The 23,527-nt window shown below is 45.9% G+C and overlaps 1 protein-coding gene across 21 annotated transcripts in view; it reads right to left on the minus strand.

The window, feature by feature from the left end:
- ppfia1 (PTPRF interacting protein alpha 1) overlaps positions 1–23,527 on the minus strand; it is a 125,330-nt gene that overhangs the window by 37,687 nt on the left and 64,116 nt on the right. For 8 of the 21 annotated variants that reach the window (XM_077232497.1, XM_077232483.1, XM_077232488.1 and 5 more), the window contains 4 exons: positions 19,705–19,928; positions 7,624–7,795; positions 3,360–3,389; positions 2,235–2,359 (listed from right to left, as the gene is read on the minus strand). In XM_077232497.1, the coding sequence (XP_077088612.1) occupies positions 2,235–2,359; positions 3,360–3,389; positions 7,624–7,795; positions 19,705–19,928 (551 nt within the window). The remainder of the gene's footprint in view (positions 1–2,234; positions 2,360–3,359; positions 3,390–7,623; positions 7,796–19,704; positions 19,929–23,527) is intronic. The other 13 variants (XM_077232498.1, XM_077232502.1, XM_077232487.1 and 10 more) reach the window with 3 other exon arrangements.

Consider the following 23,527-nt stretch of genomic DNA (forward strand, 5'->3'; position numbering starts at 1 on the left):
CTCTCACGCACTCTCACGCACTTACTCTCTCACTCTTACTCTCTTACACTCAACTCTCACGCACTCTCACGCACTCTCAGGCACTCTCTCGCACTCTCACGCACTCTCAGGCACTCACGCTCTCTCACGCTCTCTCACGCACTCTCACGCACTCTCACGCACTCTCACGCTCTCTCACCCTCTCTCACGCTCTCTCACGCTCTCTCACGCTCTCTCACGCACTCTCACGCACTCTCACGCTCTCTCACCCACTCTCACGCACTCTCACGCTCTCTCACTCTCTCTCACTCTCTCTCGCGCTCTCACGCCCTCTCACTCTCTCTCGCGCTCTCACGCACTCTCACTCTCACGCTCTCTCACGCGCTCTCACGCACTCTCACTCTCACGCTCTCTCACGCACTCTCACGCACTCTCACGCTCTCTCACGCTCTCTCACTCTCTCTCACTCTCACGCTCTCTCACGCACTCTCACGCACTCTCACGCACTCTCACTCTCTCTCACTCTCACGCTCTCTCACGCACTCTCACGCACTCTCACGCACTCTCACGCTCTCTCACTTTCACGCTCTCTCACGCACTCTCACGCACTCTCACTCTCTCTCACTTTCACGCACTCTCACGCACTCTCACGCACTCTCACTCTCACGCACTCTCACTCTCACGCACTCTCACTCTCTCTCACTCTTTCTCACACACAGGCTCTCTCACGCACTCTCACGCTCTCTCACGCTCTCTCACGCACTCTCACGCTCTCTCACGCACTCTCACGCACTTTCACGCACTTTCACGCTCTCACGCACTCTCACGCTCTCGCGCTCTCTCTCGCTCTCACGCACTCTCGCTCTCACGCACTCTCACTCTCTCTCACTCTCGCGCTCTCACTCTCTCTCACTCTCGCGCTCTCACTCTCTCTCACTCTCACGCACTCTCACGCACTCTCACGCTCTCTCACTCTCTCTCACTTTCACGTACTCTCACGCTCTCTCACGCACTCTCACGCACTCTCACGCTCTCTCACGCTCTCTCACGCACTCTCACGCACTCTCACTCTCTCTAACTCTCATGCTTTCTCACGCACAGGCTCTCTCACACACTCTCACGCTCTCTCACGCACTCTCACGCTCTCTCACGCACTCTCACGCTCTTACTCACTCAACTCACACACACTCACTCTCTCACTCTTTCTCTCTCACTCACACTCAACTGTCACACGCACTCACACGCACTCTCACACGCACTCACACACGCACTCACACACGCACTCACACACGCACTCACACACGCACTCACACACTCTCTCACACACTCTCTCACACACTCTCTCACACACTCTCTCACACATACACTCTCACACACATACACTCTCACACACATACACTCTCACACACATACACTCTCACTCTCTCACACTCAACTCTCACACACTCAACTCTCACACACTCAACTCTCACACACTCAACTCTCACACACTCTCTCACACACTCCCTCACACACTCCCTCACACACTCTCTCAAACACTCTCTCACACACTCTCTCACACACTCTCTCACACACTCTCACTCAACTCTCACACACACTCTCACTCTCTCACACACACTCTCACACACACTCTCACACACACACTCTCACTCAACTCTCACACACACTCTCACTCTCTCACACACACTCTCACTCAACTCTCACACACACTCTCACTCTCTCACACACACTCTCACACACTCAACTCTCACACACTCAACTCTCACACACTCAACTCTCACACACTCAACTCTCACACACTCTCTCACACACTCCCTCACACACTCTCTCACACACTCTCTCAAACACTCTCTCACACACTCTCTCACACACTCTCTCACACACTCTCACTCAACTCTCACACACACTCTCACTCTCTCACACACACTCTCACACACACTCTCACACACACACTCACTCTTACTCACACACTCTCACACACTCACACAAACACTCTACTCTCGTTCACTTCACTCACTCACACACTCACTCACACACTCACTCACTCACAAAGATGCTAGTCTTTTTATGATGTCGTGAAGCTCTGCGGACGCTAGTCGGTTGGTTCCACTATGACACACTACACGAGATGAAACGATCGAATCCTGCGTCCCGACGCCCGTTGTCGTTTACGTAAAACGGATCGTGCTGAAATGGGGCTAAAATGTTACAATCTGACCCAGGTCTTAGCCTGAAGATGAGCTAGCGTCACTGACCTGCGCACGTCTCTGATGTCCTCGTGGCTCGAGGTGTGTAGCGATCCCTTATGGAGTCGCATGAAGGACGGCGTGGACGGAGGAGACGTCTCACATCTGATGGTGGCTTTATCGTCCTGAGCACACTACACACACACACACACACAACATCAGTTAAACACACGGACCTAAAACACACAGTCTCAACATTATTATTATCGTTTCTGAAGCTCATTTTCAATCTGATGAAATTTATACATGTATTCTTTGTTTGCAAAATGTAGATTAAAAAAACAATACTTTTTCCCCTGCTCGGCTCCCTATTTAATGACAATTACACAAGGCATACGTGTTTGATATATGACTGAATTAGATGTTAAGAAGCTATATGGCACTGGTGATCATTCTGTCATCATTTACTCTATCAAACGTTGATGAACACATTGTTGTTGTTTTTTTGGAGCCAAATTGACCTTCATCTTTAGCGTTGCACAGAAGATGGGGTTGCACATATACGGTTTTGTATAATAACATTAATAAGCAGGGCTTATTGGTGTGTGTGATTTAACATCAGTTTATGAAGGGAAGTGTTTCCACATCATTGCTTTGATCTTTTGTTTTATGTCCATCATAGGAACATCAAATAAGTTGAAATACTGTACACATAAAATGCACATTTTCTTCAGCACATCAGATCTCTCCTTCTGCATTGTGATGTACATCTGAGAAAAACTGATTATTTAAAAGAGAAAATGTGTATTTAATGTGTAATTTTAATTAATTTGTGTAATGCCCTCTTCTTTCCTTTTCTTTTTCAGCAGACTGTCTGTTTTTACTTTGAGCTATGGTACTGGTTGTTCATGTTTTTGTTTTGTTTTTTACTTTCTCTATTGGTGTTACTCTTAACTATTGTGATGTTCTAATTTTGTTGTACCATAGTGTAAACTGAATGTTCAAATAAAGCATGAAAAAGAGAGAAAGTGTGGGGCGAGCCTTCATGCGCTGCGTCTCATGCTGATTGGATGGATCTGAGCGAGACACTGCAGTGGATTGTGTGTACATGTGTGTGTGGTGTGTGTGAGCTCTACACGTGTGCATGTTCACATGTCCAGAACCGGTCACACACGCGCAGGTTCTCTAAATTACCTTCCTACGATGCTTCCGCAAATCGCTAGGCTGTTGAAGCGCAAGCAAATGGAGAAAGAGAAGAAACAGGCAGTTAGCAGCGTTTCAGATTAAAGCACAGAAGCTGGTGAGAAAAGATCTAGAGACACACACACACACACGAGAAAAGCAGGAGGCATCAACATCAGTGCTGAGGAAAGACACGTGAACACGCGCGCGCACGCACGCACACACACACACACACACACACACACACACACACACACACACACACACACACACGAGAAAAGCAGGAGGCATCAACGTCAGTGCTGAGGAGAGACACGTGAACACACACACACACACTGTTCACTCTGGACAGAAACACTGGCATTTCTGACACTAAACAGTTTCGGTGGCATGATGAGTTTTCGGGAGATGACACGCGTCACCTCTATCAGCGCAATGACTAACGTAAAGATCGCTTGCTTGAGCGAGAGCTTCGGTTACTTGTTGTGGACTGGGACAATCACACTGAACTACAGCTTTTAGGGTGTCAGCTGATTACAACAAATAAAGTTTGGCGGTAAAGTGACTTGTCTGGAATTTGCCTCAACATTTTTACACAGGAACTAGGGAGCACATCCTAAACACACATAACTGGAAACTATTGAGCCGTTTGATTTAAAATCAGAAGTACATCACAGTCTCAGTGCAAGTACTTCATTAATGATCCTCAAACGCCCGAACGCTGCAGTCGAGCCAAACGTGATCAGATTAAATGAGCAGATCTATTATGAGCACGCGCTCATCTACTCGTCTATTATGAGCACGCGCTCATCTACTCGTCTATTATGAGCACGCGCTCATCTACTCTTCTATTATGAGCACGCGCTCATCTACTCTTCTATTATGAGCACGCGCTCATCTACTCTTCTATTATGAGCACGCGCTCATCTACTCGTCTATTATGAGCACGCGCTCATCTACTCGTCTATTATGAGCACGCGCTCATCTACTCGTCTATTATGAGCACGCGCTCATCTACTCTTCTATTATGAGCACGCGCGCATCTACTCTTCTATTATGAGCACGCGCTCATCTACTCTTCTATTATGAGCACGCGCTCATCTACTCGTCTATTATGAGCACGCGCTCATCTACTCGTCTATTATGAGCACGCGCTCATCTACTCGTCTATTATGAGCACGCGCTCATCTACTCTTCTATTATGAGCATGCGCTCATCTATTCGTCTATTATGAGCACGCGCTCATCTATTCGTCTATTATGAGCACGCGCTCATCTACTCTTCTATTATGAGCACGCGCTCATCTACTCGTCTATTATGAGCACGCGCTCATCTACTCGTCTATTATGAGCATGCGCTCATCTATTCGTCTATTATGAGCACGCGCTCATCTACTCGTCTATTATGAGCACGCGCTCATCTACTCGTCTATTATGAGCACGCGCTCATCTACTCTTCTATTATGAGCACGCGCTCATCTACTCGTCTATTATGAGCACGCGCTCATCTACTCTTCTATTATGAGCACGCGCTCATCTATTCGTCTATTATGAGCACGCGCTCATCTATTCGTCTATTATGAGCACGCGCTCATCTATTCGTCTATTATGAGCACGCGCTCATCTATTCGTCTATTATGAGCACGCGCTCATCTATTCGTCTATTATGAGCACGCGCTCATCTATTCGTCTATTATGAGCACGCGCTCATCTACTCTTCTATTATGAGCACGCGCTCATCTATTCGTCTATTATGAGCACGCGCTCATCTACTCGTCTATTATGAGCACGCGCTCATCTACTCGTCTATTATGAGCACGCGCTCATCTATTCGTCTATTATGAGCACGCGCTCATCTATTCGTCTATTATGAGCACGCGCTCATCTACTCGTCTATTATGAGCACGCGCTCATCTACTCGTCTATTATGAGCACGCGCTCATCTATTCGTCTATTATGAGCACGCGCTCATCTATTCGTCTATTATGAGCACGCGCTCATCTACTCGTCTATTATGAGCACGCGCTCATCTATTCGTCTATTATGAGCACGCGCTCATCTACTCTTCTATTATGAGCACGCGCTCATCTATTCGTCTATTATGAGCACGCGCTCATCTATTCGTCTATTATGAGCACGCGCTCATCTACTCTTCTATTATGAGCACGCGCTCATCTATTCGTCTATTATGAGCACGCGCTCATCTACTCTTCTATTATGAGCACGCGCTCATCTACTCTTCTATTATGAGCACGCGCTCATCTATTCGTCTATTATGAGCACGCGCTCATCTATTCGTCTATTATGAGCACGCGCTCATCTATTTGTCTATTATGAGCACGCGCTCATCTATTCGTCTATTATGAGCACGCGCTCATCTATTCGTCTATTATGAGCACGCGCTCATCTACTCTTCTATTATGAGCACGCGCTCATCTACTCGTCTATTATGAGCACGCGCTCATCTACTCTTCTATTATGAGCACGCGCTCATCTATTCGTCTATTATGAGCACGCGCTCATCTATTCGTCTATTATGAGCACGCGCTCATCTATTCGTCTATTATGAGCACGCGCTCATCTACTCGTCTATTATGAGCACGCGCTCATCTATTCGTCTATTATGAGCACGCGCTCATCTATTCGTAATCTTCAAGCGCTGTGTGTCTTTCTAAAGTCATCGTTTTGTACCTTTTATAGTTGTTTTCGAATATCTTTATATGTGAATTTGTATTAGCATTATTTGTTTTTATGCTTGTGAAGTACTTTGAGTTGCATTCCAAATATGAAAAGTGCTATACATTTAAATGTTTATTATTATTATTGTTCGCTCAGTTGCTTGCTCTTGGTCTTTTAAACACTGAAGACAGACGTGGAGGCGAGCGCTGCTATCGTGACGGCTCGTGTTGTCCAGAGTAAACAGTGCTCAGGCTTTATCTCCTCCAGGTCTAATCACTCATTCCCCGAAGTGGAACCAGCAGGAAGACCTCCAGTAAACTTCCTCTATCCACCTTATTCCTGACGAGCTTACTGCGTTTGAATTATGGGTGGTACTTCCGGTTTGGTGAACTTCCATTAAAAAAGACTGAAACGAATCATTTCAAATCATAAGTTTGCCCTACAAATAAAGCTTATCCGTCAGTTTGACTCGATGAGCTATCAGTTTTCTTTCATGTTTTATTTAAGAATGGTATGAGAATAACGTAACACTTAACGTGACGTTATAACAAGAGTATCTATGGCAAGAGCTCTTTTCAGTCACTGCATTCTTTTCCTCATGATTGTTTTCTTTTTTCCTTTTGCATTCTGCTGTATACAGTATGAAAAAGGTCAACATATAGGCTAGTGCACATTTGTGGTCTGTTCTCAACTATTTAATTTACGATAGGCCTATATGCCATTAATAATTCACTGGAATGAACAAAGAAGGTCTTTTTTTCTCCCCAAATCCTCACGTCTCTTTCCAGGTTTGTTTTCACAGGTACATACAAATTATTTTTTGTCAAAATGACTGAAATCACCTTGAAATAGTATCACGCAATGCTGAAGTAGCTAAATAATAATAATAAAAATGATTAAGCCAACATATGTTACATAATACAGATTACCACAGTGATATTTAACCGTCAGATTTGGCTGTGGAAAGAATCGTGCTTTTGGGGTTATTCATGGTATATTGAAAGTACCTTGATGATGCTTTTACACTTTTAAATGTCCTTTTAATGTTCAAAGGTTGAAGGGGGGGTGGAATAATGTAATGTCATTGTACACAGTTTAGAGTCTTTCACTGATCGTTTACACCTTAACGGAAGTTGCATCCATAATTCGCGCAAAGCGTCATGGGGCGCAGGAATACTGTGGATAACACACGCATTAACAGCAGGAACACAGCCAACACTGCATTTAAAAAACAAACAAACATTTAGTATGTTTTTTTAAGCCGTTTGTTTTATGGAGACAAAGATGGAGATGTCCTCATAAACCAGGTTTACAAGAACACACACACACACTAACCAGGGTCAAGACCCCCATGCGGTCGAGCTCTCGGGAGGGCCGGCGAGACACACACACACACACACACACACACTCACACACACACACACACTCACCAGGGTCATGACCCCCATGCGGTCGAGCTCTCGGGAGGGCCGGCGAGACACACACACACACACACACACACACACACACACACACACACACACTCACCAGGGTCAAGACCGATGCGGTCGAGCTCTCGGGAGGGTCGGCGAGACACACACACACACACACACACTCACCAGGGTCATGACCCCCATGCGGTCGAGCTCTCGGCGGGGTGTGTTGTGTCCTGATCCAGGTGGAGACTCGCTGAGGAAGGACCGGAAGCGGCCCAGATCCTCTCCACTGCCCACTCGAGACTCGATCTGCTCGGCTCTCAGCGTCGTGTTCTCCTTCTCCTCCTGGATCATCCTGTCAGCACACACACACACACACACAGGTTCAGAGCGCAACACTGCACATGACAGGGAAATAAATCAAACTTATCAAGACCAAAGAAATCAGAAAATCCAGGCCTGTCAATTTGTACTTAAAAGGTGATATATCAAGCCCCTTTTCACCAGATGTAATATAAATCTATGGTGTCCCCAGAATGTGTCTGAAATTTCAGCTCAAAATCATTTATTAAAGCTTGTCAAATTTGCCCTTTTTGTATGTGAGCAAAAACACGCCGTTTTTGTGTGTGTCCCTTTAAATGCAAATGAGCTGCAGCTCCGCCTATGTTCAGAAGAGAGCGTAGTCTTTACACAAGCTTCATAATGCACCCGCAGATGTTCGTGTCACCATTATGATCAAACAAAATGTTGATGCCGTGTTAGCATGAGTGCTGTGTACTGTATCTCGTTGTTGATGGTGTGTTAGCATGAGTGCTGTACTGTATCTCGTTGTTGATGATGTGTTAGCATGAGTGCTGTACTGTATCTCGTTGTTGATGGTGTGTTAGCATGAGTGCTGTACTGTATCTCGTTGTTGATGATGTGTTTGCATGAGTGCTGTACTGTATCTCGTTGTTGATGGTGTGTTAGCATGAGTGCTGTACCGTATCTCGTTGTTGATGATGTGTTAGCATGAGTGCTGTGTACCGTATCTCGTTGTTGATGGTGTGTTTGCATGAGTGCTGTACTGTATCTCGTTGTTGATGGTGTGTTAGCATGAGTGCTGTACTGTATCTCGTTGTTGATGGTGTGTTTGCATGAGTGCTGTACTGTATCTCGTTGTTGATGATGTGTTTGCATGAGTGCTGTACCGTATCTCGTTGTTGATGATGTGTTAGCATGAGTGCTGTACTGTATCTCGTTGTTGATGGTGTGTTTGCATGAGTGCTGTACTGTATCTCGTTGTTGATGATGTGTTTGCATGAGTGCTGTACCGTATCTCGTTGTTGATGATGTGTTTGCATGAGTGCTGTACTGTATCTCGTTGTTGATGATGTGTTAGCATGAGTGCTGTTTGAGTGCTGTACTGTATCTCGTTGTTGATGATGTGTTAGCATGAGTGCTGTACTGTATCTCGTTGTTGATGATGTGTTAGCAGAGTGCTGTACCGTATCTCGTTGTTGATGATGTGTTAGCATGAGTGCTGTACTGTATCTCGTTGTTGATGGTGTGTTAGCATGAGTGCTGTACTGTATCTCGTTGTTGATGATGTGTTAGCATGAGTGCTGTACTGTATCTCGTTGTTGATGGTGTGTTAGCATGAGTGCTGTACTGTATCTCGTTGTTGATGGTGTGTTAGCATGAGTGCTGTACTGTATCTCGTTGTTGATGGTGTGTTAGCATGAGTGCTGAACCGTATCTCGTTGTTGATGATGTGTTAGCATGAGTGCTGTACCGTATCTCGTTGTTGATGGTGTGTTTGCATGAGTGCTGTACCGTATCTCGTTGTTGATGATGTGTTAGCATGAGTGCTGTGTACTGTATCTCGTTGTTGATGGTGTGTTAGCATGAGTGCTGTACTGTATCTCGTTGTTGATGATGTGTTAGCATGAGTGCTGTACTGTATCTCGTTGTTGATGATGTGTTAGCATGAGTGCTGTGTACTGTATCTCGTTGTTGATGGTGTGTTAGCATGAGTGCTGTACTGTATCTCGTTGTTGATGGTGTGTTAGCATGAGTGCTGTACCGTATCTCGTTGTTGATGATGTGTTAGCATGAGTGCTGTGTACCGTATCTCGTTGTTGATGGTGTGTTTGCATGAGTGCTGTACTGTATCTCGTTGTTGATGGTGTGTTAGCATGAGTGCTGTACTGTATCTCGTTGTTGATGATGTGTTTGCATGAGTGCTGTACCGTATCTCGTTGTTGATGATGTGTTAGCATGAGTGCTGTACTGTATCTCGTTGTTGATGGTGTGTTAGCATGAGTGCTGTACTGTATCTCGTTGTTGATGATGTGTTAGCATGAGTGCTGTACCGTATCTCGTTGTTGATGATGTGTTTGCATGAGTGCTGTACCGTATCTCGTTGTTGATGATGTGTTAGCATGAGTGCTGTACTGTATCTCGTTGTTGATGATGTGTTAGCATGAGTGCTGTACTGTATCTCGTTGTTGATGATGTGTTTGCATGAGTGCTGTACCGTATCTCGTTGTTGATGATGTGTTAGCATGAGTGCTGTACTGTATCTCGTTGTTGATGATGTGTTTGCATGAGTGCTGTACTGTATCTCGTTGTTGATGATGTGTTAGCAGAGTGCTGTACCGTATCTCGTTGTTGATGATGTGTTAGCATGAGTGCTGTACTGTATCTCGTTGTTGATGATGTGTTAGCATGAGTGCTGTACTGTATCTCGTTGTTGATGATGTGTTAGCATGAGTGCTGTACTGTATCTCGTTGTTGATGATGTGTTAGCAGAGTGCTGTACCGTATCTCGTTGTTGATGATGTGTTAGCATGAGTGCTGTACTGTATCTCGTTGTTGATGGTGTGTTAGCATGAGTGCTGTACTGTATCTCGTTGTTGATGATGTGTTAGCATGAGTGCTGTACCGTATCTCGTTGTTGATGGTTTGTTCGCATGAGTGCTGTACTGTATCTCGTTGTTGATGGTGTGTTAGCATGAGTGCTGTACTGTATCTCGTTGTTGATGGTGTGTTAGCATGAGTGCTGAACCGTATCTCGTTGTTGATGATGTGTTAGCATGAGTGCTGTACCGTATCTCGTTGTTGATGGTGTGTTTGCATGAGTGCTGTACCGTATCTCGTTGTTGATGATGTGTTAGCATGAGTGCTGTGTACTGTATCTCGTTGTTGATGGTGTGTTAGCATGAGTGCTGTACTGTATCTCGTTGTTGATGATGTGTTAGCATGAGTGCTGTACTGTATCTCGTTGTTGATGATGTGTTAGCATGAGTGCTGTGTACTGTATCTCGTTGTTGATGGTGTGTTAGCATGAGTGCTGTACTGTATCTCGTTGTTGATGGTGTGTTAGCATGAGTGCTGTACCGTATCTCGTTGTTGATGATGTGTTAGCATGAGTGCTGTGTACCGTATCTCGTTGTTGATGGTGTGTTTGCATGAGTGCTGTACTGTATCTCGTTGTTGATGGTGTGTTAGCATGAGTGCTGTACTGTATCTCGTTGTTGATGATGTGTTTGCATGAGTGCTGTACCGTATCTCGTTGTTGATGATGTGTTAGCATGAGTGCTGTACTGTATCTCGTTGTTGATGGTGTGTTAGCATGAGTGCTGTACTGTATCTCGTTGTTGATGATGTGTTAGCATGAGTGCTGTACCGTATCTCGTTGTTGATGATGTGTTTGCATGAGTGCTGTACCGTATCTCGTTGTTGATGATGTGTTAGCATGAGTGCTGTACTGTATCTCGTTGTTGATGATGTGTTAGCATGAGTGCTGTACTGTATCTCGTTGTTGATGATGTGTTTGCATGAGTGCTGTACCGTATCTCGTTGTTGATGATGTGTTAGCATGAGTGCTGTACTGTATCTCGTTGTTGATGATGTGTTTGCATGAGTGCTGTACTGTATCTCGTTGTTGATGGTGTGTTTGCATGAGTGCTGTACCGTATCTCGTTGATGATGGTGTGTTAGCATGAGTGCTGTACTGTATCTCGTTGTTGATGATGTGTTAGCATGAGTGCTGTACTGTATCTCGTTGTTGATGATGTGTTAGCATGAGTGCTGTACTGTATCTCGTTGTTGATGGTGTGTTAGCATGAGTGCTGTACCGTATCTCGTTGTTGATGGTGTGTTAGCATGAGTGCTTTACTGTATCTCGTTGTTGATGATGTGTTAGCATGAGTGCTGTACTGTATCTCGTTGTTGATGGTGTGTTAGCATGAGTGCTTTACTGTATCTCGTTGTTGATGATGTGTTAGCATGAGTGCTGTACTGTATCTCGTTGTTGATGGTGTGTTTGCATGAGTGCTGTACTGTATCTCGTTGTTGATGATGTGTTTGCATGAGTGCTGTACCGTATCTCGTTGTTGATGATGTGTTAGCATGAGTGCTGTACTGTATCTCGTTGTTGATGATGTGTTAGCATGAGTGCTTTACTGTATCTCGTTGTTGATGATGTGTTTGCATGAGTGCTGTGTACTGTATCTCGTTGTTGATGGTGTGTTAGCATGAGTGCTGTGTACCGTATCTCGTTGTTGATGGTGTGTTAGCATGAGTGCTGTACTGTATCTCGTTGTTGATGATGTGTTTGCATGAGTGCTGTACTGTATCTCGTTGTTGATGGTGTGTTAGCATGAGTGCTGTGTACTGTATCTCGTTGTTGATGATGTGTTAGCATGAGTGCTGTGTACTGTATCTCGTTGTTGATGGTGTGTTAGCATGAGTGCTGTACTGTATCTCGTTGTTGATGGTGTGTTAGCATGAGTGCTGTGTACTGTATCTCGTTGTTGATGGTGTGTTAGCATGAGTGCTGTGTACTGTATCTCGTTGTTGATGGTGTGTTAGCATGAGTGCTGTACTGTATCTCGTTGTTGATGGTGTGTTAGCATGAGTGCTGTACCGTATCTCGTTGTTGATGATGTGTTTGCATGAGTGCTGTACCGTATCTCGTTGTTGATGATGTGTTTGCATGAGTGCTGTACCGTATCTCGTTGTTGATGGCGTGTTTGCATGAGTGCTGTACTGTATCTCGTTGTTGATGATGTGTTAGCATGAGTGCTGTACTGTATCTCGTTGTTGATGATGTGTTTGCATGAGTGCTGTGTACTGTATCTCGTTGTTGATGGTGTGTTAGCATGAGTGCTGTACTGTATCTCGTTGTTGATGGTGTGTTTGCATGAGTGCTGTACCGTATCTCGTTGTTGATGATGTGTTAGCATGAGTGCTGTACTGTATCTCGTTGTTGATGGTGTGTTAGCATGAGTGCTGTACTGTATCTCGTTGTTGATGATGTGTTAGCATGAGTGCTGTACCGTATCTCGTTGTTGATGGTGTGTTAGCATGAGTGCTGTACTGTATCTCGTTGTTGATGGTGTGTTAGCATGAGTGCTGTACTGTATCTCGTTGTTGATGGTGTGTCAGCATGAGTGCTGTACCGTATCTCGTTGTTGATGATGTGTTAGCATGAGTGCTGTACCGTATCTCGTTGTTGATGGTGTGTTAGCATGAGTGCTGTACTGTATCTCGTTGTTGATGGTGTGTTAGCATGAGTGCTGTACCGTATCTCGTTGTTGATGATGTGTTAGCATGAGTGCTGTGTACTGTATCTCGTTGTTGATGGTGTGTTAGCATGAGTGCTGTACTGTATCTCGTTGTTGATGGTGTGTTTGCATGAGTGCTGTACCGTATCTCGTTGTTGATGATGTGTTAGCATGAGTGCTGTGTACTGTATCTCGTTGTTGATGGTGTGTTAGCATGAGTGCTGTACTGTATCTCGTTGTTGATGGTGTGTTAGCATGAGTGCTGTACTGTATCTCGTTGTTGATGGTGTGTTAGCATGAGTGCTGTACTGTATCTCGTTGTTGATGGCGTTAGCATGAGTGCTGTACTGTATCTCGTTGTTGATGGTGTGTTTGCATGAGTGCTGTACTGTATCTCGTTGTTGATGGTGTGTTTGCATGAGTGCTGTACTGTATCTCGTTGTTGATGATGTGTTTGCATGAGTGCTGTACCGCATCTCGTTGTTGATGATGTGTTAGCATGAGTGCTGTACTGTATCTCGTTGTTGATGCCGTGTTAGCATGAGTGCTGTACTGTATCTCGGTGTTGATGGTGTGTTAGCATGAGTGCTTTACTGTATCTCGTTGTTGATGATGTGTTTGCATGAGTGCTGTACCGTATCTCGTTGTTGATGATGTGTTAGCATGAGTGCTGTGTACTGTATCTCGTTGTTGATGGTGTGTTAGCATGAGTGCTGTACCGTATCTCGTTGTTGATGGCGTGTTTGCATGAGTGCTGTACCGTATCTCGTTGTTGATGATGTGTTAGCATGAGTGCTGTGTACTGTATCTCGTTGTTGATGGTGTGTTAGCATGAGTGCTGTACCGTATCTCGTTGTTGATGATGTGTTAGCATGAGTGCTGTGTACTGTATCTCGTTGTTGATGATGTGTTAGCATGAGTGCTGTGTACCATATCTCGTTGTTGATGATGTGTTAGCATGAGTGCTGTACTGTATCTCGTTGTTGATGATGTGTTAGCATGAGTGCTGTACCGTATCTCGTTGTTGATGGTGTGTTAGCATGAGTGCTGTACTTTATCTCGTTGTTGATGATGTGTTAGCATGAGTGCTGTACTGTATCTCGTTGTTGATGGTGTGTTAGCATGAGTGCTGTACTGTATCTCGTTGTTGATGATGTGTTAGCATGAGTGCTGTGTACCATATCTCGTTGTTGATGATGTGTTAGCATGAGTGCTGTGTACTGTATCTCGTTGTTGATGATGTGTTAGCATGAGTGCTGTACCGTATCTCGTTGTTGATGGTGTGTTAGCATGAGTGCTGTACTGTATCTCGTTGTTGATGGTGTGTTAGCATGAGTGCTGTACCGTATCTCGTTGTTGATGGTGTGTTAGCATGAGTGCTGTACTGTATCTCGTTGTTGATGATGTGTTAGCATGAGTGCTGTGTACCGTATCTCGTTGTTGATGGTGTGTTAGCATGAGTGCTGTACCGTATCTCGTTGTTGATGGTGTGTTAGCATGAGTGCTGTACTGTATCTCGTTGTTGATGATGTGTTAGCATGAGTGCTGTACTGTATCTCGTTGTTGATGATGTGTTAGCATGAGTGCTGTACCGTATCTCGTTGTTGATGGTGTGTTAGCATGAGTGCTGTACTGAATCTCGTTGTTGATGATGTGTTAGCATGAGTGCTGTACCGTATCTCGTTGTTGATGGTGTGTTAGCATGAGTGCTGTACCGTATCTCGTTGTTGATGATGTGTTAGCATGAGTGCTGTACTGTATCTCGTTGTTGATGATGTGTTAGCATGAGTGCTGTACTGTATCTCGTTGTTGATGATGTGTTAGCATGAGTGCTGTACTGTATCTCGTTGTTGATGGTGTGTTTGCATGAGTGCTGTACCGTATCTCGTTGTTGATGATGTGTTAGCATGAGTGCTGTGTACCGTATCTCGTTGTTGATGGTGTGTTAGCATGAGTGCTGTACTGTATCTCGTTGTTGATGATGTGTTAGCATGAGTGCTGTACTGTATCTCGTTGTTGATGATGTGTTAGCATGAGTGCTGTGTACCGTATCTCGTTGTTGATGGTGTGTTAGCATGAGTGCTGTACTGTATCTCGTTGTTGATGATGTGTTAGCATGAGTGCTGTGTACCGTATCTCGTTGTTGATGGTGTGTTAGCATGAGTGCTGTACTGTATCTCGTTGTTGATGATGTGTTAGCATGAGTGCTGTACTGTATCTCGTTGTTGATGATGTGTTAGCATGAGTGCTGTGTACCGTATCTCGTTGTTGATGATGTGTTAGCATGAGTGCTGTGTACCGTATCTCGTTGTTGATGGTGTGTTAGCATGAGTGCTGTACCGTATCTCGTTGTTGATGGTGTGTTAGCATGAGTGCTGTACCGTATCTCGTTGTTGATGGCGTTAGCATGAGTGCTGTACTGTATCTCGTTGTTGATGATGTGTTAGCATGAGTGCTGTACCGTATCTCGTTGTTGATGGTGTGTTAGCATGAGTGCTGTGTACCGTATCTCGTTGTTGATGATGTGTTAGCATGAGTGCTGTGTACTGTATCTCGTTGTTGATGATGTGTTAGCATGAGTGCTGTACCGTATCTCGTTGTTGATGGTGTGTTAGCATGAGTGCTGTACCGTATCTCGTTGTTGATGGTGTGTTAGCATGAGTGCTGTGTACCGTATCTCGTTGTTGATGATGTGTTAGCATGAGTGCTGTGTACTGTATCTCGTTGTTGATGATGTGTTAGCATGAGTGCTGTACTGTATCTCGTTGTTGATGGTGTGTTAGCATGAGTGCTGTGTACTGTATCTCGTTGTTGATGGTGTGTTAGCATGAGTGCTGTACCGTATCTCGTTGTTGATGGTGTGTTAGCATGAGTGCTGTGTACTGTATCTCGTTGTTGATGGTGTGTTAGCATGAGTGCTGTACTGTATCTCGTTGTTGATGGTGTGTTAGCATGAGTGCTGTGTACTGTATCTCGTTGTTGATGATGTGTTAGCATGAGTGCTGTACCGTATCTCGTTGTTGATGGTGTGTTAGCATGAGTGCTGTACCGTATCTCGTTGTTGATGGTGTGTTAGCATGAGTGCTGTACCGTATCTCGTTGTTGATGGTGTGTTAGCATGAGTGCTGTGTACCGTATCTCGTTGTTGATGATGTGTTAGCATGAGTGCTGTGTACTGTATCTCGTTGTTGATGATGTGTTAGCATGAGTGCTGTACTGTATCTCGTTGTTGATGGTGTGTTAGCATGAGTGCTGTGTACTGTATCTCGTTGTTGATGGTGTGTTAGCATGAGTGCTGTGTACCGTATCTCGTTGTTGATGGTGTGTTAGCATGAGTGCTGTGTACTGTATCTCGTTGTTGATGATGTGTTAGCATGAGTGCTGTGTACCGTATCTCGTTGTTGATGGTTTGTTCGCATGAGTGCTGTATCGTATCTCGTTGTTGATGGTGTGTTAGCATGAGTGCTGTACTGTATCTCGTTGTTGATGGCATTAGCATGAGTGCTGTACTGTATCTCGTTGTTGATGGTGTGTTAGCATGAGTGCTGTACCGTATCTCGTTGTTGATGGTGTGTTAGCATGAGTGCTGTGTACTGTATCTCGTTGTTGATGATGTGTTAGCATGAGTGCTGTACCGTATCTCGTTGTTGATGGTGTGTTAGCATGAGTGCTGTGTACTGTATCTCGTTGTTGATGGTGTGTTTGCATGAGTGCTGTACCGTATCTCGTTGTTGATGGTGTGTTAGCATGAGTGCTGTACCGTATCTCGTTGTTGATGGTGTGTTAGCATGAGTGCTGTACCGTATCTCGTTGTTGATGGTGTGTTAGCATGAGTGCTGTGTACCGTATCTCGTTGTTGATGGTGTGTTAGCATGAGTGCTGTGTACTGTATCTCGTTGTTGATGGCGTGTTTGCATGAGTGCTGTACCGTATCTCGTTGTTGATGATGTGTTAGCATGAGTGCTGTGTACTGTATCTCGTTGTTGATGGTGTGTTAGCATGAGTGCTGTACCGTATCTCGTTGTTGATGATGTGTTAGCATGAGTGCTGTGTACTGTATCTCGTTGTTGATGATGTGTTAGCATGAGTGCTGTGTACCATATCTCGTTGTTGATGATGTGTTAGCATGAGTGCTGTACTGTATCTCGTTGTTGATGATGTGTTAGCATGAGTGCTGTACCGTATCTCGTTGTTGATGGTGTGTTAGCATGAGTGCTGTACTTTATCTCGTTGTTGATGATGTGTTAGCATGAGTGCTGTACTGTATCTCGTTGTTGATGGTGTGTTAGCATGAGTGCTGTACTGTATCTCGTTGTTGATGATGTGTTAGCATGAGTGCTGTGTACCATATCTCGTTGTTGATGATGTGTTAGCATGAGTGCTGTGTACTGTATCTCGTTGTTGATGATGTGTTAGCATGAGTGCTGTACCGTATCTCGTTGTTGATGGTGTGTTAGCATGAGTGCTGTACTGTATCTCGTTGTTGATGGTGTGTTAGCATGAGTGCTGTACCGTATCTCGTTGTTGATGGTGTGTTAGCATGAGTGCTGTACTGTATCTCGTTGTTGATGATGTGTTAGCATGAGTGCTGTGTACCGTATCTCGTTGTTGATGGTGTGTTAGCATGAGTGCTGTACCGTATCTCGTTGTTGATGGTGTGTTAGCATGAGTGCTGTACTGTATCTCGTTGTTGATGATGTGTTAGCATGAGTGCTGTACTGTATCTCGTTGTTGATGATGTGTTAGCATGAGTGCTGTACCGTATCTCGTTGTTGATGGTGTGTTAGCATGAGTGCTGTACTGTATCTCGTTGTTGATGATGTGTTAGCATGAGTGCTGTACCGTATCTCGTTGTTGATGGTGTGTTAGCATGAGTGCTGTACCGTATCTCGTTGTTGATGATGTGTTAGCATGAGTGCTGTACTGTATCTCGTTGTTGATGATGTGTTAGCATGAGTGCTGTACCGTATCTCGTTGTTGATGGTGTGTTAGCATGAGTGCTGTACTGTATCTCGTTGTTGATGATGTGTTAGCATGAGTGCTGTACTGTATCTCGTTGTTGATGATGTGTTAGCATGAGTGCTGTGTACCGTATCTCGTTGTTGATGGTGTGTTAGCATGAGTGCTGTACTGTATCTCGTTGTTGATGATGTGTTAGCATGAGTGCTGTGTACCGTATCTCGTTGTTGATGGTGTGTTAGCATGAGTGCTGTACTGTATCTCGTTGTTGATGATGTGTTAGCATGAGTGCTGTACTGTATCTCGTTGTTGATGATGTGTTAGCATGAGTGCTGTGTACCGTATCTCGTTGTTGATGATGTGTTAGCATGAGTGCTGTGTACCGTATCTCGTTGTTGATGGTGTGTTAGCATGAGTGCTGTACCGTATCTCGTTGTTGATGGTGTGTTAGCATGAGTGCTGTACCGTATCTCGTTGTTGATGGCGTTAGCATGAGTGCTGTACTGTATCTCGTTGTTGATGATGTGTTAGCATGAGTGCTGTACCGTATCTCGTTGTTGATGGTGTGTTAGCATGAGTGCTGTGTACCGTATCTCGTTGTTGATGATGTGTTAGCATGAGTGCTGTGTACTGTATCTCGTTGTTGATGATGTGTTAGCATGAGTGCTGTACTGTATCTCGTTGTTGATGGTGTGTTAGCATGAGTGCTGTGTACTGTATCTCGTTGTTGATGGTGTGTTAGCATGAGTGCTGTGTACCGTATCTCGTTGTTGATGGTGTGTTAGCATGAGTGCTGTGTACTGTATCTCGTTGTTGATGATGTGTTAGCATGAGTGCTGTGTACCGTATCTCGTTGTTGATGGTTTGTTCGCATGAGTGCTGTATCGTATCTCGTTGTTGATGGTGTGTTAGCATGAGTGCTGTACTGTATCTCGTTGTTGATGGCATTAGCATGAGTGCTGTACTGTATCTCGTTGTTGATGGTGTGTTAGCATGAGTGCTGTACCGTATCTCGTTGTTGATGGTGTGTTAGCATGAGTGCTGTGTACTGTATCTCGTTGTTGATGATGTGTTAGCATGAGTGCTGTACCGTATCTCGTTGTTGATGGTGTGTTAGCATGAGTGCTGTGTACTGTATCTCGTTGTTGATGGTGTGTTTGCATGAGTGCTGTACCGTATCTCGTTGTTGATGGTGTGTTAGCATGAGTGCTGTACCGTATCTCGTTGTTGATGGTGTGTTAGCATGAGTGCTGTACCGTATCTCGTTGTTGATGGTGTGTTAGCATGAGTGCTGTACCGTATCTCGTTGTTGATGGTGTGTTAGCATGAGTGCTGTGTACCGTATCTCGTTGTTGATGGTGTGTTAGCATGAGTGCTGTACCGTATCTCGTTGTTGATGGTGTGTTAGCATGAGTGCTGTGTACTGTATCTCGTTGTTGATGGTGTGTTAGCATGAGTGCTGTACCGTATCTCGTTGTTGATGGTGTGTTAGCATGAGTGCTGTACCGTATCTCGTTGTTGATGGTGTGTTAGCATGAGTGCTGTGTACTGTATCTCGTTGATGGTGTGTTAGCATGAGTGCTTTGTACTGTAACTTGTTGTTGATGGTGTGTTAGCATGAGTGCTGTACCGTATCTCGTTGTTGATGGTGTGTTAGCATGAGTGCTGTACCGTATCTCGTTGTTGATGGTGTGTTAGCATGAGTGCTGTACCGTATCTCGTTGTTGATGGTGTGTTAGCATGAGTGCTGTACCGTATCTCGTTGTTGATGGCGTCGAGCTGCTCCTGCAGCATCAGGGCGAGGGTTTGAGCGTCTGCCTGTCCAGCAGGAGACAGAAGATCCATCGAACTGAAGACCGTCTCTCTGTCGTCCTCAGCGTCTGACATGTCCATATCGCTCTCGAACGCGTGAGCAACGTTAGCCAGAACATTAGCCTGTTGCAGCCGATCCCACTCCTGCTCGTCCAGCGTCTGCACCTGACAACAACCACAGCAAAAATCACACCAAACGCATCGGAACGCATAATCATTTCTGCTCCGTTCCGTATATAAACGATATGATCCATGTTATAAGTAATCCAGCACAGTGATTGGATTGAACGTGCTCTTTCTCATGAATAAATGCAGTGTGTCACTCATGGGTCAGCTGACGTAGAATCGTGTCGCAGCCAATCACACGCTCCGAAGCCTCGCTTCTACCTCACATTCAGCCAATCACACACTCCGAAGCCTCGCTTCTACCTCGAATTCAGCCAATCACACACTCCGAAGGCTCTCTTCTACCTCACATTCAGCCAATCACACACTCCGAAGCCTTGCTTCTACCTCACATTCAGCCAATCACACACTCCGAAGGCTCGCTTCTACCTCACATTCAGCCAATCACACACTCCGAAGCCTCGCTTCTACCTCACATACAGCCAATCACACACTCCGAAGCCTCGCTTCTACCTCACATTCAGCCAATCACACGCTCCGAAGCCTTGCTTCTACCTCACCTTCAGCCAATCACACACTCCGAAGCCTTGCTTCTACCTCACATTCAGCCAATCACACACTCCGAAGGCTCTCTTCTACCTCACATTCAGCCAATCACACACTCCGAAGGCTCTCTTCTACCTCACATTCAGCCAATCACACACTCCGAAGCCTCGCTTCTACCTCACATTCAGCCAATCACACACTCCGAAGCCTCGCTTCTACCTCACATTCAGCCAATCACACACTCCGAAGGCTCTCTTCCTCACATTCAGCCAATCACACGCTCCGAAGCCTTGCTTCTACCTCGCCTTCAGCCAATCACACACTCCGAAGGCTCTCTTCTACCTCACATTCAGCCAATCACACACTCCGAAGCCTCGCTTCTACCTCACATTCAGCCAATCACACACTTCGAAGCCTCCCTTCTACCTCACATTCAGCCAATCACACACTCCGAAGCCTCGCTTCTACCTCACATTCAGCCAATCACACACTCCGAAGCCACGCTTCTACCTCACATTCAGCCAATCACACACTCCGAAGCCTCGCTTCTACCTCACATTCAGCCAATCACACACTCGGAAGCCACGCTTCTACCTCACATTCAGCCAATCACACACTCCGAAGCCTCGCTTCTACCTCACATTCAGCCAATCACACACTCCGAAGCCTCGCTTCTACCTCACATTCAGCCAATCACACGCTCCGAAGGCTCGCTTCTACCTCACATTCAGCCAATCACACACTCCGAAGGCTCGCTTCTACCTCACATTCAGCCAATCACACACTCCAAAGGCTCTCTTCTACCTCACATTTAGCCAATCACACACTCGGAAGCCCCGCTTCTACCTCACATTCAGCTAATCACACACTCCGAAGCCTCGCTTCTACCTCACATTCAGCCAATCACACACTCCGAAGCCACGCTTCTACCTCACATTCAGCCAATCACACACTCCGAAGCCTCGCTTCTACCTCACATTCAGCCAATCACACACTCCGAAGCCTCGCTTCTACCTCACATTCAGCCAATCACACGCTCCGAAGCCTCGCTTCTACCTCACATTCAGCCAATCACACGCTCCGAAGCCTCGCTTCTACCTCACATTCAGCCAATCACACACTCCGAAGGCTCGCTTCTACCTCACATTCAGCCAATCACACACTCCGAAGCCTCGCTTCTACCTCACATTCAGCCAATCACACGCTCCGAAGGCTCGCTTCTACCTCACATTCAGCCAATCACACACTCCGAAGGCTCGCTTCTACCTCACATTCAGCCAATCACACATTCCGAAGGCTCTCTTCTACCTCACATTCAGCCAATCACACACTCGGAAGCCCCGCTTCTACCTCACATTCAGCCAATCACACACTCCGAAGCCTTGCTTCTACCTCACATTCAGCCAATCACACACTCCGAAGCCTCGCTTCTACCTCACATTCAGCCAATCACACACTCCGAAGCCACGCTTCTACCTCACATTCAGCCAATCACACACTCCGAAGCCTCGCTTCTACCTCACATTCAGCCAATCACACACTCCGAAGCCTCGCTTCTACCTAACATTCAGCCAATCACACACTCCGAAGCCTCACTTCTACCTCACATCCAGCCAATCACACACTCCGAAGCCTCGCTTCTACCTCACATTCAGCCAATCACACACTCGGAAGCCTCGCTTCTACCTCACATTCAGCCAATCACACGCTCGGAAGCCTCGCTTCTACCTCACATTCAGCCAATCACACACTCCGAAGCCTCGCTTCTACCTCACATTCAGCCAATCACACACTCCGAAGCCTCGCTTCTACCTCACATTCAGCCAATCACACGCTCGGAAGCCTCGCTTCTACCTCACATTCAGCCAATCACACACTCCGAAGCCTCGCTTCTACCTCACATTCAGCCAATCACACACTCGGAAGCCTCGCTTCTACCTCACATTCAGCCAATCACACACTCCGAAGCCTCGCTTCTACCTCACATTCAGCCAATCACACACTCCGAAGCCTCGCTTCTACCTCACATTCAGCCAATCACACACTCCGAAGCCTCGCTTCTACCTCACATTCAGCCAATAACACACTCCGAAGCCTCGCTTCTACCTCACATTCAGTCAATCACACACTCGGAAGCCTCGCTTCTACCTCACATTCAGCCAATCACACACTCCGAAGCCTCGCTTCTACCTCACATTCAGCCAATCACAAACTCCGAAGCCTCGCTTCTACCTCACATTCAGCCAATCACACACTCCGAAGCCTCGCTTCTACCTCACATTCAGTCAATCACACACTCGGAAGCCTCGCTTCTACCTCACATTCAGCCAATCACACACTCCGAAGCCTCGCTTCTACCTCACATTCAGCCAATCACACACTCGGAAGCCTCGCTTCTACCTCACATTCAGCCAATCACACACTCCGAAGCCCCGCTTCTACCTCACATTCAGCCAATCACACACTCCGAAGCCTCGCTTCTACCTCACATTCAGCCAATCACACACTCCGAAGCCTCGCTTCTACCTCACATTCAGCCAATCACACACTCCGAAGCCTCGCTTCTACCTCACATTCAGCCAATCACACACTCCGAAGCCTCGCTTCTACCTCACATTCAGCAAATCACACACTCCGAAGCCTCGCTTCTACCTCACATTCAGCCAATCACAAACTCCGAAGCCTCGCTTCTACCTCACATTCAGCCAATCACACACTCCGAAGCCTCGCTTCTACCTCACATTCAGCCAATCACAAACTCCGAAGCCTCGCTTCTACCTCACATTCAGCCAATCACACACTCCGAAGCCTCGCTTCTACCTCACATTCAGCCAATCACACACTCCGAAGCCTCGCTTCTACCTCACATTCAGTCAATCACACACTCCGAAGCCTCGCTTCTACCTCACATTCTGCCAATCACACACTCCGAAGCCTCGCTTCTACCTCACATTCAGCCAATCACAAACTCCGAAGCCTCGCTTCTACCTCACATTCAGCCAATCACACACTCCGAAGCCTCGCTTCTACCTCACATTCAGCCAATCACACACTCCGAAGCCTCGCTTCTACCTCACATTCAGCCAATCACA

This window comes from Siphateles boraxobius, unplaced genomic scaffold, assembly GCF_051911475.1.
Source record: "Siphateles boraxobius isolate OS27281-9 unplaced genomic scaffold, OSU_SipBor_1 172, whole genome shotgun sequence".
NCBI lineage: Eukaryota > Metazoa > Chordata > Actinopteri > Cypriniformes > Leuciscidae > Siphateles > Siphateles boraxobius.